The following is a 12,497-nucleotide window of genomic DNA, read 5'->3' on the forward strand; positions in this document are numbered from 1 at the left end:
TCTATCTTCTATTATCATCTATCTTCTATCATCATCTACCTATCATCCGTCCATCTACCTATCTTATCTTTCCTTCCTTCCTTCCTTCTACTATCTGTCTATCTGTCTATCTATCTATCTATCTATCTATCTATCTATCTATCTATCAATCAATCAATCATCATCTAAGCACTCTAACATCGCTATGGAATTACAGACATTGGTTTTACACTTTGGGTCACAATCTAACATAACTTTATATTGTTACTCAAATTGCTCCAGCTCTGGGCACAGTGAGCTCCTGTCACTCGCCCGACATCCCCTCGCCCTCCAGCATGTCTCTCTCAGGCACAGCTCCAGCCCTAGAAGCAGCTGTTTCTCCCAGGAGCTCTGGTTCTTTTAGTAGAAAGAGGGGTTAGAAACCAAGATCTGGGTGTCAGGTGTGCTCACTGCTCCTGGGCTGACAGAGAGCGCCAGGAAAGTCACGTGTGTACTGGCCCCTGCACACACATCGCAAGTGTTTCCATGCTGATGCCTCCCGCTCTAAGCCATCACCACACGGATCCCTCCAGACTCCTCTCCGTGCCTATCTGCTTTATCTTAACTGGCTTATCTTCTCATTCTCTTAGCAGTGCCTTTTTAAGAGCAGATTTAATTTTGACTAAGCCAAATTTATCAGTGTTTTTCTCTTATAGGCAGTGCTTTTAGTATCATATATAAAAACTGCCTAACTCAAGAAAACAATGATTTTCTATGTTTTATTCTAAAAGTTTGTTTTCGGTTTTACATTTTGGTTTTGTCAAATGCTGCTTCTACATTTGAGATGATCATATGGTTTTCCTTTTTTACTCTGTTAATGGTTCAAATTACAACTGACAATTGAATGTTAAACCAACCTTTGACTTAATGAATAAACCCCATCTATTCAAGATGAATTATCTTTTTATATACTGTTGGATTCAATTTGCTAAAATACTGTTAACAATTTTTGCTCTATGTTCATGAAGGATAGGGTCTGCGCTTTTCTTTCTTGTAATGCTCTTTTCTGCTTCTGGAATAGAATGAATTGGGAAATATTCCCTCTACTTCAATTTTCAGGATGAGTTTGTAAAGAATTGCTAAACAAACAATAAAAATGTTTGGTAGAATTCACCATTTGGGCCTTGAATTTTTTGTAGAAAAGTTTTTAAATGTCAAATTTCTTTAATAGATATATGATTCTTCTGGATGTTTGAGTGATCTTTGGTAGTTTGTATCTTTCAAGGAATTTGTCAATTTCCTTTAAATTGTCAAGTTTATTGGCATAAAGTTGTTCATAACATTTTCTTATTATGCTTTTAACATCTGTTGAATCTGTAGTAATAGCGTCTGCCATTCTTGATGTTGGTAATTCTTGTCTTCTCTATTTTTGTCATGATCAGTCTAGCTTGAGGTATATCAATTTTATTGGTCTTCTCAAAGAATCATCATTTTATTTCATTGATTTTTCTATGTTCTCTTTGACTGTTATCTACTCCGATCTTATTCCTTTCTTCTGCTTATTTTTGACATAACTTACTTTTTAAAAAAATTTCTTAAAGTAGAAGCTGAGGTCATTGATTTCAGATCTTATTTTTCTAACACATTTTTCTATGCGCTATAAATGTCCCTCTAAGAACTGCTTTGGCTGCATCCTACAAAGAATGTTTTGTTTTCATATTCTTTCAGTTTAAAATACTTTCTAATTTCCCTTTTGATTTTTATTTGACCCATGGGTCATTCAGCAGTACAAATACTGTGGGATTTTTCAGATATCTTCATGTTACTGATTGCTAATTTAATTCCTTGTAGTTAGAGAACACACTTTCTATGATTTACATTCTTTAACATTTATTGAGATTTCTAAGGCTCAGAATATGGTCTATTTTGAAAATGTGGCTTGGATTTGAGTCCAAATGCCCTGGATTCAGAATCTATGCTTTCCGTCACTCCACTGTAGCTGTTTTTTGTTGTTGTTGTAAACAGATTTTGAACTAGTCCTTTTGCTTTCATCTTCAAGGTCACCTCCTTCCCAAACCATTGTTAGAGGAATAGTAGTGGTTCCACCCACCACTGAGCTTTTAAAGATTTGCTACCTGCTTTGGCTTCTGAGCTTTCCTGCCATCTGCTCCACCTGTCTTGGTCTGCCAAGTCAGTTTTCTGCGACTTGTCCATGGGCTTCTCAGCTTCCAAAACATAGTTCTTCCTCCTCCTTGTCCGTTTCATTTTTTTTAAAATTGTGGTGAAATATACATAACATAAAATTTACCATTTTCATTATATTTGATCATGCAGTTCAGTGGCATTAAGTTCACTTACATTGTTGCACAACAATCACCTCCAACTGTCTCCAGAACTTTTTCAGCATCCCAAGTTGAAATTCTGTAGCATTAAACAACTCTCCATTTCTCCCCGCCCCTAACCCATGGTAAATACAGTTTTACTACATTCTGTCTCTATGAATCTGACTCCTCTGGGGGCGTCAAATGAGTGGATGCACAGAGTATTTGGTTTTCTGTGATGGGTTCTTTCACTCAGCATAATGTCCTCAAGGTTCATCCACGTGGTAGCCTGTGTCAGAATTTCCTCCCTTGTTTAGGCTTGAATGATGTTCCATTGTGCGTAAACACATTTTGTTCATCCATTCACCTTTCGATGGACTGCTTCTACCTCCTGGCTACTATGAATATACTGCTGTGTACATGGGTATGTAAATACCTGTTCATGTCTCTGCTTTCAATTCTTTTGGGTATGCATCCAGAAAAACTGCTGGATCTTATGGTAATTCTATGTCTAATTTTTTAAAGAATTGCCATTGTTTTTCACAGTGGCTGCATTATTTTACATTCCTTTGTGACTTTTGTTTTTTTGCCTTTTATAAATTCCTTCACTGTTCTTTTAGCAGGAGTTCAAGATTAAGTCCGATTAAATGCATGTGTTTGATGTACGGTCTCTACCTGGAAGCCAATAAGTGCTGCTGAGGTGTGAATGCAGGAGACGCACGGCAGTGAATGGAAGCCCCACGGTCTGCAGCCCTCACCATGCTCCTTTGCAGAGCAGATGGCGGAGCTGCTGGCTGCTGTGCCCACCACCAAACAATGTCTGTGAGAGCCTGCTGAGGGGGGTCTGGGGAAGATAAGCAGTGAAGTCACCTTGGGGGCTGGCAGAGCACTGTGACCACGTGTGAGACGAGGCTGAGGGGTGGGGGGCACATGAAGCAGGGTTCACCACGTAACCTTAGTCCTGCAGGGTGGTGACCACACAGATGTCACACACAAGCTGGCAGATGAATCAAAAGCTTTGGAAGCGGAGGCTGGAAGCACGGTTCAGAATGAGGTGCCCGACAGGGCAGGCTCAGCTCTGCCCTCACCGGCATTCCCAAGACAAGCTGCAGTTTCCTTTTCTAAGCACAGGCTCCATCGTCTGGGGCAGAAGGGCCTGCCTTTCTGATCAGCAGCCAGCACCCACGTTCTTGACACGGCCCAGTGGGAGGGAGCACAAGGCCTCTCCTGAGGGCTCAGTGCTGAGCGGGGCCTGCAGCACACGCCCACTTGGGAGCGGGTCTCAGGGCTGGGGACAGGCTTCTGGTTGGGGGGACAGCCCCATGCCACAGATGTGAGACCAGCTACCACAGTCCAGACATGGGTCTTTGCCTGCGTTACCACAGAAACCCATCTTCCTCTATGGTCCCAGATCACACGGCGCTCTGAGACCACCCGGCCTCGGTCAGCCATGGCTGCCTAGGCTGCCCTGAGTCCCTCTTACACGCCGGCCAGGCTCCCACAGCACAAATGCTAGAACAAAGGCACACAAATTTCTGTGCCAAGACAGTGTCCTGCTGGGCCCCGCTTAGGGCCTGCAAGCCAAGATCGCCATAGAAGCCCTGGCCGGTAGGAACGGCTCTGAGAGCCTCCAACCCCAGGACACTGCTCACTCACCTTTTACACTCTGCAAGCTCTCCCTGGGGACCTGCAGGCTGCATGCACACTCTTCCAAGCCTCCAGCTCAAGGCAGTGACATTGCAAGGCCTTAGGAAGAAGCTGAGGTGAACCAGAAGCCATCGGGAGCCTACCTTCTCCTGGAAAGGCCTGAGAAGAGCAGGCAGAGCCAGGCTGCCTGCCAATCTGTGTGTGCATGTGGCAGGAGCTGCCTGGAGAGACCTGTCTGCTGTGGTAGGTGATTCTGCTTCAAAAACTGCATGCATGGCTGAACGTATTATGGCTTTTAAGATCTGCTCCCAAATGGCTGACATACTGGATGGTGCTGTACTCAATGCCCCTTCCCTGGGACCGAACACTGCCCTGCGACCCCATCACTGTGAACACACGCCCTGGCCTACCACACCTGGGCTGGGCAAGGCCCCGCCTGACAGGGTGCATGGTCACTCCTGCAGAGCAGGCTACGGCATGTCTGACCTGCATGGCCGAGGTGAGCATGTGAGTGTGTGTGCGTGTGTGTTTTCACACGTGTGTACAGATGCTGGTTCCACGGCTGTGCTCTATGTATACCCATGACCACTGGTGTGGCAGATGGTGTGCTGCAGACACAGGCGCTCTTTCGGGTCCTGTCCCATGCTTACTTTGCCGGGCCCAGGACTCAGGCAGCTGCTTGGTTGGCACAACCATGGCACTGAGTCCTCCCTCGAGCAGGCCAGGCCTGGGCCCAGATGAACCCGAGGTGTGGCCTTCAGGAGCCCAGGGCAGAAGCTGGTCCTGCACCTGGCGCCAGGAAGTTGTCAGCAGGTGGCCACCTCTGCTGGTCCTAACCTCTGACCCCTTGGGGCAGCTCAGAACCCATGTGGCCTACAGCACCCCGGCAGCCTGTTGGACTTCCCAAACCCACTGCTGGGCCACTCTACGCAGCTGTCACCACGACCTCCCTGCTCTCAGGAACACCCCCAGGCTGCAGGAGAGCTGAAAGCGAGTGCAGTAAGAGCAAATGGGCAGACTGTGGCCTCATTGCCTCGTCAGGCAGGGCAATTGCCCAGTGTCCTTGGAGCAGAGTGGACACTGGCAGGCTGAGACGTGGATGCCATGCGTCCTCGTCCTGGCTCCCACCTGTTGGCCTGTGGCCAGAGACTCAGGGCCTCGGTGCCAAAAGAAAGGCTCCCCAAGGACTCCCACGTCCCAGTGGAGACCCAGGATGTGGCCCTCAAGGGACGCATGTGTCTGCTTGGAGGTGCTGCATCTATCCGCACGTACCTGGTAGCTCTGGCCCGGCCCTTGCTGGCTGGAGGCAGAGCCATGGTGGGGGCCACGGGCCGCGTGCCAGGCTTACCTTTGGTGTCGTTGACCGGGTCCATGTGTCGGTAGATGTAGCCCTCCAGGTAGGAGTGGAACTTCGGCGTGGGTGGGAAGAAGGCCAGGCAGATGGCCATGAGCTCCCAGCCACGGGCCAGGCTCTCCAGGCGGAAGTTCTCGGTGGTCTGCCGGCACAGCTGGATGTAGAGCTCGTCTCGCAGGCCCTGCACGCTCCAGCCCTTGGTGGCGATCTCCAGGGCCACGTGCAGCGGGTCCGCTTTGGCGCGCCGGTCACCCATGTACATCTGGATGAGCTTAAAGATCTCGCAGGCTTCCTTCTTCACGTGGCGGTCGCTGGTCACGATCATGGGCTTCTTGATGGGCTCGCTGCTCCAGGCCAGCATGTTGGCGATGGACACTTTGCGCCGGAACAGGCCCTGCGTGTGCTTGTTGAAGTGCTTGGAGGCCCAGTTTTCGATGTCCGTCTCTGAGGACGGCTTGCGCAGAGTGAACGTCGGGAACACACAGCTGGCGCTGGGCATCACGCTGCGGGTCTGTCGGCCGCTCTCAAACTGGGCACAGGTGCCGAGGTCCTCAGACTGGGGGGGACAGAGGGGCCGTGAGGGGATGGCGGCCCTCCATGACCCAGCCAGGGGACAGGCATGGCTGCCCTGCTGCCCCAGGGTACGGGCAGGGCTGTCAGGCAGGGAAGCGGCACTTGCTGGTCATCCCTGGGTGGGGCCAGGCCTACCTTCCCAGCTCTGTGCCCCATCTTGTTCTGTCTGCCGCACAGACGGGCTAGCACCCTCCTGCAAGGCTGGGTCAGGGACCCAGAGAGGCCCACCTAATCACCTTTGTCCTGGGGGTGCGACCTCCAGGAGGTGCCCTCCTTGCTCCCAAAACCAAGGGTTAGGGGACCTGTGCAGGTCTGGGGGCGGAAGGAAGCCTCTTCCTGTCTGCTGTTCTCCTGTGTTACAAGCCGTGGACAGAAACGTGCTCTGAGCTCTCCAGCCTGGAGGGACACTAAGATGGCCCTGTCATTGGGACAGTGGGTCCTCGTGCACATCTTCCCTGGCAGGGTGGGGAGTGGACAGGAAGAGACTGACACTGGATGCCAGAGCAGAAACTCCGCTGTGGCTTCATAAAGTAGACTAGTGTCAAAGGTCAGGGGTCAAGAGGTGAGAACCAGAGCATCCACCCACACCGAGTCCTGGGCACAATGTTCCTGGCATGCCACCCGGACATAAACGCCTAGCCACTGGCTATGCCTGGTGCTGCCCAGGAAGGGCACATCAGGTGAGCCTCTGCTTCAGCCCCAGCTGCACCCTGAGGTCCTGGGAGCCACTTGGGACCCGCTGAGTGCATTCTGGCCCTCCCTGTGTGTGGGAGCCACCTGAGAGCCCATTCACAGGTGGGAGAAGAGGCTCAGGGGCTGTGGAGGAAAGCTGCCTGCCCACCTCCCCTGCCTCCATGGTGTGGAATCAGGGCACAGCCCGACCCCCAGGTGACTTGCCAGCACCCAGCCGGGCCTCACTGCAGATGCCCTGCCCTGGTGGGGCCCCTGGGGGGGCACTGGCTGCCTGTCGGCACCTCCACTGGGGACCACCGCCTGCCCCACCCCTACGAACAGGCTGCGCACACCTACCTGCGAGGGGTGGAGGTAGGGCTCCGGGGAGGCCAGGTTGGTCTGCACAGAGACGCTCTTCTCGAGCAGGATCTGGGGGAAGGCAAGCCTCTCCAGGGCGCCCCTCTGCCAGTGCTTGCTCTCCTGCTGGGCCAGTGCCTCATCCTCGCTGAAGGCACGCACCACGGGCCCAGGCATGGGGAGCGGCACTGCCCCATCGCTCTCGTAGCCCGAGCCGTCCTGCTGCGAGTCCCAGCTGCCCCGCTGCTTCATGTGGAAGTGGGCCTGCTGCGCCTCCCAGGCCAGCCGCGCATGCGCCAGGAAGGGCTCAGCCCCACCCCGCGCCCCATCTGCCTCGCCGGCCTTGGCCTCGGGGCGCGTTGGGGCCAGGCTGGGCCCACATGCGGGCCGCTCTTCGGCCAGGGACTGCTCCAGCAGGTCGCGGTCCCCAGGGCTGTCGGTGGACGAGGCGCTGGGGGCGTGACACAGGGAGGGGTTCCTGCTCTTCCTCTTGCGGGTGCCAGGCGAGTAGCCTGTCGAGGACATGGTATCCTGCTGGCTGGACCAGGACATGGCGTCGTCCTGAGCCTGGGGGAGCTGCGTGGGCGGAAGGGCGTGCCGCAGCTCGGGCCCCTCCATGCTGCTGTAGTCCCCAGATGTGACCCCCAGGCGTTGGTCCCGCAGCAGGCAGGGGCTAGGCTGCAGGGAGAGCGAGCCACCGCTGGGGTTGGGCGCGTACTTGTGCCGGGGGCCTGCCCGCAGCCTGGGGCTCGAGCCGGCCTGCTCCACGTACACCAGCTGCCGCACGTACTCCTTGCCAGCGGGGCTGTACTCCAGGCTCAGGAAGCGCTCCGGGCACTTCTGCCGGGTGAGCACCAGTTGCTGGAAGGGCGAGGCGGAGGCCTGCTTGGGCGACTGAGGGAAGGCCAGTGGCTTCCGGACTGGAGACCGCTGGGGTGAGCCGGCCTGGCAGGCCCCGCTAGCCTCATACTGCACGTCCATGGGGGGCTCGTCGTAGATGGGGGCCTGGTACTCGATGGGGGGCTCCTCGTACAGGGGGGGTTCATAGGCGTAGCGCGGGGAGGAAGGCTGCGAATCGCTGGCAGGCTTGCGGGGCTGGGCCAGCAGCGGGGAGCAGCTTCCCAGCTCAACCCTCTTCAGGAAGGGTGATGGCCTCCGCTCTGGGAAGAAGATGGGGCCATCTGTGTCGGGAGCAAATGTCTGCAGGCTGGGCGAATGCTGCCCACCTGAGGGTCTGCGGGAGCGGCCTCCAGGCTGGCTGTCCAGGGGGTACCCATTGCCCTGGGGGGAGAGGAAGCTGGGCTCCCTGTCGGCAACTTTGATGAGCACACGCTCCTTGGTGCCCGAGTTCCACCGGAGGGAGGAGGTCCTGGTGGGGGGGGGGTGTGACAGGCACAGGTTACCAGGTGGGGAGGTCCTGGGGGGGGTGGGAACAGGTTACCTGGGGGAGGCAGAAGTCTGACTCCACTGCCAGCCTAGACCCACTACCCCCCTGCCCTGGCCGCAGGGGTGTCTGAAGTCAGGGCCCAGAGGGCCCGGTCATTTCTCCTCTTCCTCAACCCCCCCATGGGGGTTGCAGCCTGTGGGGGGACCTGGAAATGGCCAGAGGGCTCCCGGTAAACGACCTGTGTACCCTTCATTGCAGGGGCCCTGAGTCCTGGGCAGTGCAGCCTGGAGTAGCTGCTCTGCTGCCTTGGGAGCTCCCGTCACATACCTCCTGACTCAGCCCTGTAGCCTTCCCCCCAGGGAGCTCCTCCCAGGCCCCCACCTGGATTGCTGCCCATCATGACACTCCCAGCAAGGGCCTGTCCATGGGTGTCTGCTCTGGTCCCAGCACAGCACGAAGACAGAACTATTTCTACAACGGAGAGCTGGGACCTCCCACGAGAGGCCTCAGACTGGACTCCACAGGCACACTTCCTGCAGGCCTCGCGCCCAGCTCAGACCCTCAGGTGGCCAGCTCCTGCTCCTGTGGCAGGAGACCGCTGTGCCCAGTGCACTTGTATGCATCTCTGAACCAGAGGCTCCCATGAGCTCCAGAAACCCTCTAAGTGCCCTCACAGTTAGCACTCTGCGCCTGGAGGGAGACGACAGGACTGCCCCACACTGCCTGCAAAACCCCGACTCAGACTAAGGGCAGCCAGGACCCTTGGGAATCGAGGGACACGAATCCTGGGCCCCTCCACCCAGCAGGGGGCCATGCTGACCTCTGCCTTTTCTGAGCCTCACTGGCTCAGAGACAACACGGGCAATACTGCCCCTGGGCGCTGCTGGCAAGACACTCAGATTCAAGACCCACACTGCGCTCTGCCTGCCCGAGGGCAGCACAGCATCCCACGTCCCATGACCCACAGCAGCACCACCCACTCAGGGACCAGACCTGGAGTTCAGGAGAGATGAGCAGGGCTCACCTCTTGCCACCTGCTTCCTCCCAATCGACTTCTGGCTGCTTTTATGCTTTTCCTTTTGTGTTTAGCATTTGGCACATGTCCTTACGTGTTTGAGATTCACAGCACTTCCTCAATCTGTGGCTTGACATGTTTTGTGACTTTTGGAAACTCCTGACCATTACCTTTTCAAGTATTACTTTCTCTCATGTCTTCTCTCTTCTGGGAATTAGTTACTGTCCTTTCCATTGTGTGCCTGTGGTCTCATGTATCTCCCATCCCCTGGCCTCGCCATACTTCACAATGGGTATCTTCTCTTGATCTACCTTCCAATTTACTAATTTTCTATTCAGCTATATTTAACCTGCTCTTACAGTTATATGCTGAGTTCTTAGTTTTTGTTATACGAAGGGTGCCCAAAAAAAATGTATAGAAAAATTTTAAGAAAGGAAAAACACTATTAAAATTTTAATAGTCAATACATACCAATAACAAAAGGTGAACACAAGTCACATTTGACTTCTGCAATGACAAGAGGTGCTCGAGTGGTTCCCATCAGTGTCCAGACACTTCTGATTACCACGAACTACTGGTTGAGCAACGGTGACTAAAGTGTCCACTTGTATACCTTTTTTTGGTACCCCCAGTATATTTCAGTTTATCTATTTACTTCTTCCTGTTTTTTAACAGGCATTGTTTCTTAGAGCACTTTTAGATTAATCGAAAGTGGAGTGGAAAGTACAGATTCCCCTGTGCCCCCGCCTTCACTCAAGCCTCCCCATCATCGGCATCCACACAAGAGGTTGCACCGGCTGAACCTACACTGACACGTCATCCTCACCCAGCGTTCTCGTTCGCTCTCGGTGTTGTGTGTTCTGTGGTTTGGACAAATGTACAATGATATGTGTCCACCATTACAGTATCATACAGTATTTTCACTGCCCTGAAAGGCCTCTGTGCTCTACCTGTTTATTCCCCCCTCACTGCCCCCGCGTCTAACCCATGGCAACCACCGATCTTTCTGTCTCCATAGGAGCCAAATCTGAAGCCAAACCAGTGAGCAAATCTTTAGCCTCTAAAGCAGCCAATCTGAAAAGGTTGCAGTCTCACTGTGGGCAGCCGTTATCAGATGGGCTTCTCTCACTTAGTAATAGGCACGCAAAGTCCCGCCATGTCTTTTTGTGTCTCAATAGCTCACTTCTTTTCAGTGCTGAATAATATTCAAAATTTGGGATGGACCACAGTTCATTTGTCCATCACCCACTGAAGGACATCTTGGCAGCTTACAGGTTTTGGTGATTATGAATAAAGCTGCTTAAACAGCCATGTTTTTGTGAGGACATAAGTTTTCAACTACTTTAGGTAAGTACTAAGGAGCACAACTGGTGGTCCCTATAGTAAGAATATGTTGAGTTTTACAAGAAACTGCCAAACTTCCAGAGTGGCGGCACCATTCTGCAGTCCCACCAGCAGTGAACGAGAGTTCCTGTTGCCCCACATCCTCGCCAGTATTGGGTGTTGTCAGTGTTCCAGATTTTGGCCATTCTAATAGGTGTGTCGCGGTATCTCATTGTTTTAATTTGCATCTCCCTGATGACATAAGATGTGGGTCATCTTTTATGTGCTTATTTTCCATGTGTATGTGTTCTTTGGTGACATGTCTGTTTAGGTCTTTAGCCCATTTCAAAATCAGGTTGTTTTCTTATTATGGAGTTTTAAGAGATATTTTTGATAACAGTTCTTTATCAGATGTGTCTTTTGCAAATATTTTCTGTTTCCGACTTGTCTTCTCCTCTTCACATTGTTTTTCACAGAGCAGAAGTATTTTATTTTAATGAGGCCCAGCTTATTAGTTCTTTCTTTCATGGATTGTGCCTTTGGTGTTATATCTAAAAAGTCATGGCCATACCCAAGGTCATCTAGGTTTTCTACTATGTTATATTCGAGAAGTTTTGTGTTCCTGGAGGCCACATGTATTAAGCTGCAGCCCCTCTGGGGTGCAGAGATCCAAGACTTGGCTTCCATCCGTAAGTTCCCTTAATAAACTTTGGCTTAATTCTGGAGTTGTCAACCTCTTCCTTTGGTCTCTCGGCCCCATGCTACTTGCGAGCCTGGTTCCAGTCCACCTCGGGAAATTTTCCCAGCACTGCCACAGGGCAGAGGCCCCACCCAGTCGGCCCCCCACACCCCACTTGACTGATGAGGACACAGGGAGGGGCACAGGGAGGCTGGGCAACACGCCCACAGCCTCACAGCCAGATCGCAGGGCCACGGCAGGCTCAGATTCCCTTCCTGATGTGTTGATGTACAAACCCAATTACCACTTCCAAGCTCAATCGTTAACACTGTTAGAGCAGCAAAGGCCCTCAAGTCTTCAAATCCTCCCCCCCCAGCACTGCCATCACTCCTGGTCTGTGCTGGGGGCACCCAGGCCACCCAGAGGCACACACCCGCCTGGGCCCCCCACAGCAGGGAAAGGAGGTGCCTGTTCCAGCATGGACACACGAGCTGCTCAAGGGATGGCCTGGCCCAGCCTAACTGCTGCTGCACCCCAGGGCCCTGAGGCCCTCCAGAACCTTCCAGCACCCGGCGAGGCCAAACCAGGGCCAAGCAGACCAAAGTCCACTCCCTCCTCCACGACTAAAACCAACAAGGAAGTGCTGGAAGCATGGCTGGAACCCCAGGACGACCACGTGCTGAGAGCCCCAGGCTTCATTCCTCTGCCAGGCTCCAGGGAAGGGCCACAGGCTCTGATTCCCCAAAGTGGCCAGTGACAAGGTTGTCCTAGGACCGAAAGCTGCCACATGAGCCTCGGGGCTGCTCCAGGAGGCCTGTGCCCAGGCGCCAGTGGCCCCAACAGCCGCTCCCCATGCCCCCACACTGTGCTCGGCCAGCGAGTTGCTTCCTGCTGAGCCTGACTCTTTTCCAGCTCACCCAAGAGCTGCCAAGGAAAGCACCCTCGCGAGGGTCAGGAGATGGCCGAGCCTGAGAGCGGGCTGTACCTGTAGTGAAGAAGCTGGCCGTCTGCTGTGTGGCCCCGGTAACCCTCATAGTCCTTGTCAAGGACTCCTGGTGGCGGAGACCTGAAATAGCAAAATGAAAAAGGTGCGACGTGAGTGCAATCATTTACATGCACACTACAGTGAAAATAACATGCCTTGCCCTTTTAGTTTCTTTGGGACAAGTCCCGTGTGCTGGCTCCTGTCCACAAAGCTGCCCCTTTCATCT

At 53.2% G+C, this 12,497-nt stretch overlaps 1 protein-coding gene across 3 annotated transcripts in view; it reads right to left on the bottom strand.

Moving 5' to 3' along the window:
- ARHGAP39 (Rho GTPase activating protein 39) overlaps nt 1-12,497 on the bottom strand; it is a 59,230-nt gene that overhangs the window by 7,956 nt on the left and 38,777 nt on the right. For all 3 annotated transcript variants that reach the window (XM_033126232.1, XM_033126230.1, XM_033126231.1), the window contains exons 4-6: nt 12,272-12,352; nt 6,883-8,251; nt 5,275-5,836 (exon numbers count right to left, since the gene is read on the bottom strand). In XM_033126232.1, the coding sequence (XP_032982123.1) occupies nt 5,275-5,836; nt 6,883-8,251; nt 12,272-12,352 (2,012 nt within the window). The remainder of the gene's footprint in view (nt 1-5,274; nt 5,837-6,882; nt 8,252-12,271; nt 12,353-12,497) is intronic.

Source organism: Rhinolophus ferrumequinum, chromosome 14 (assembly GCF_004115265.2).
Source record: "Rhinolophus ferrumequinum isolate MPI-CBG mRhiFer1 chromosome 14, mRhiFer1_v1.p, whole genome shotgun sequence".
In the NCBI taxonomy this organism is placed as follows: Eukaryota; Metazoa; Chordata; class Mammalia; order Chiroptera; family Rhinolophidae; genus Rhinolophus; species Rhinolophus ferrumequinum.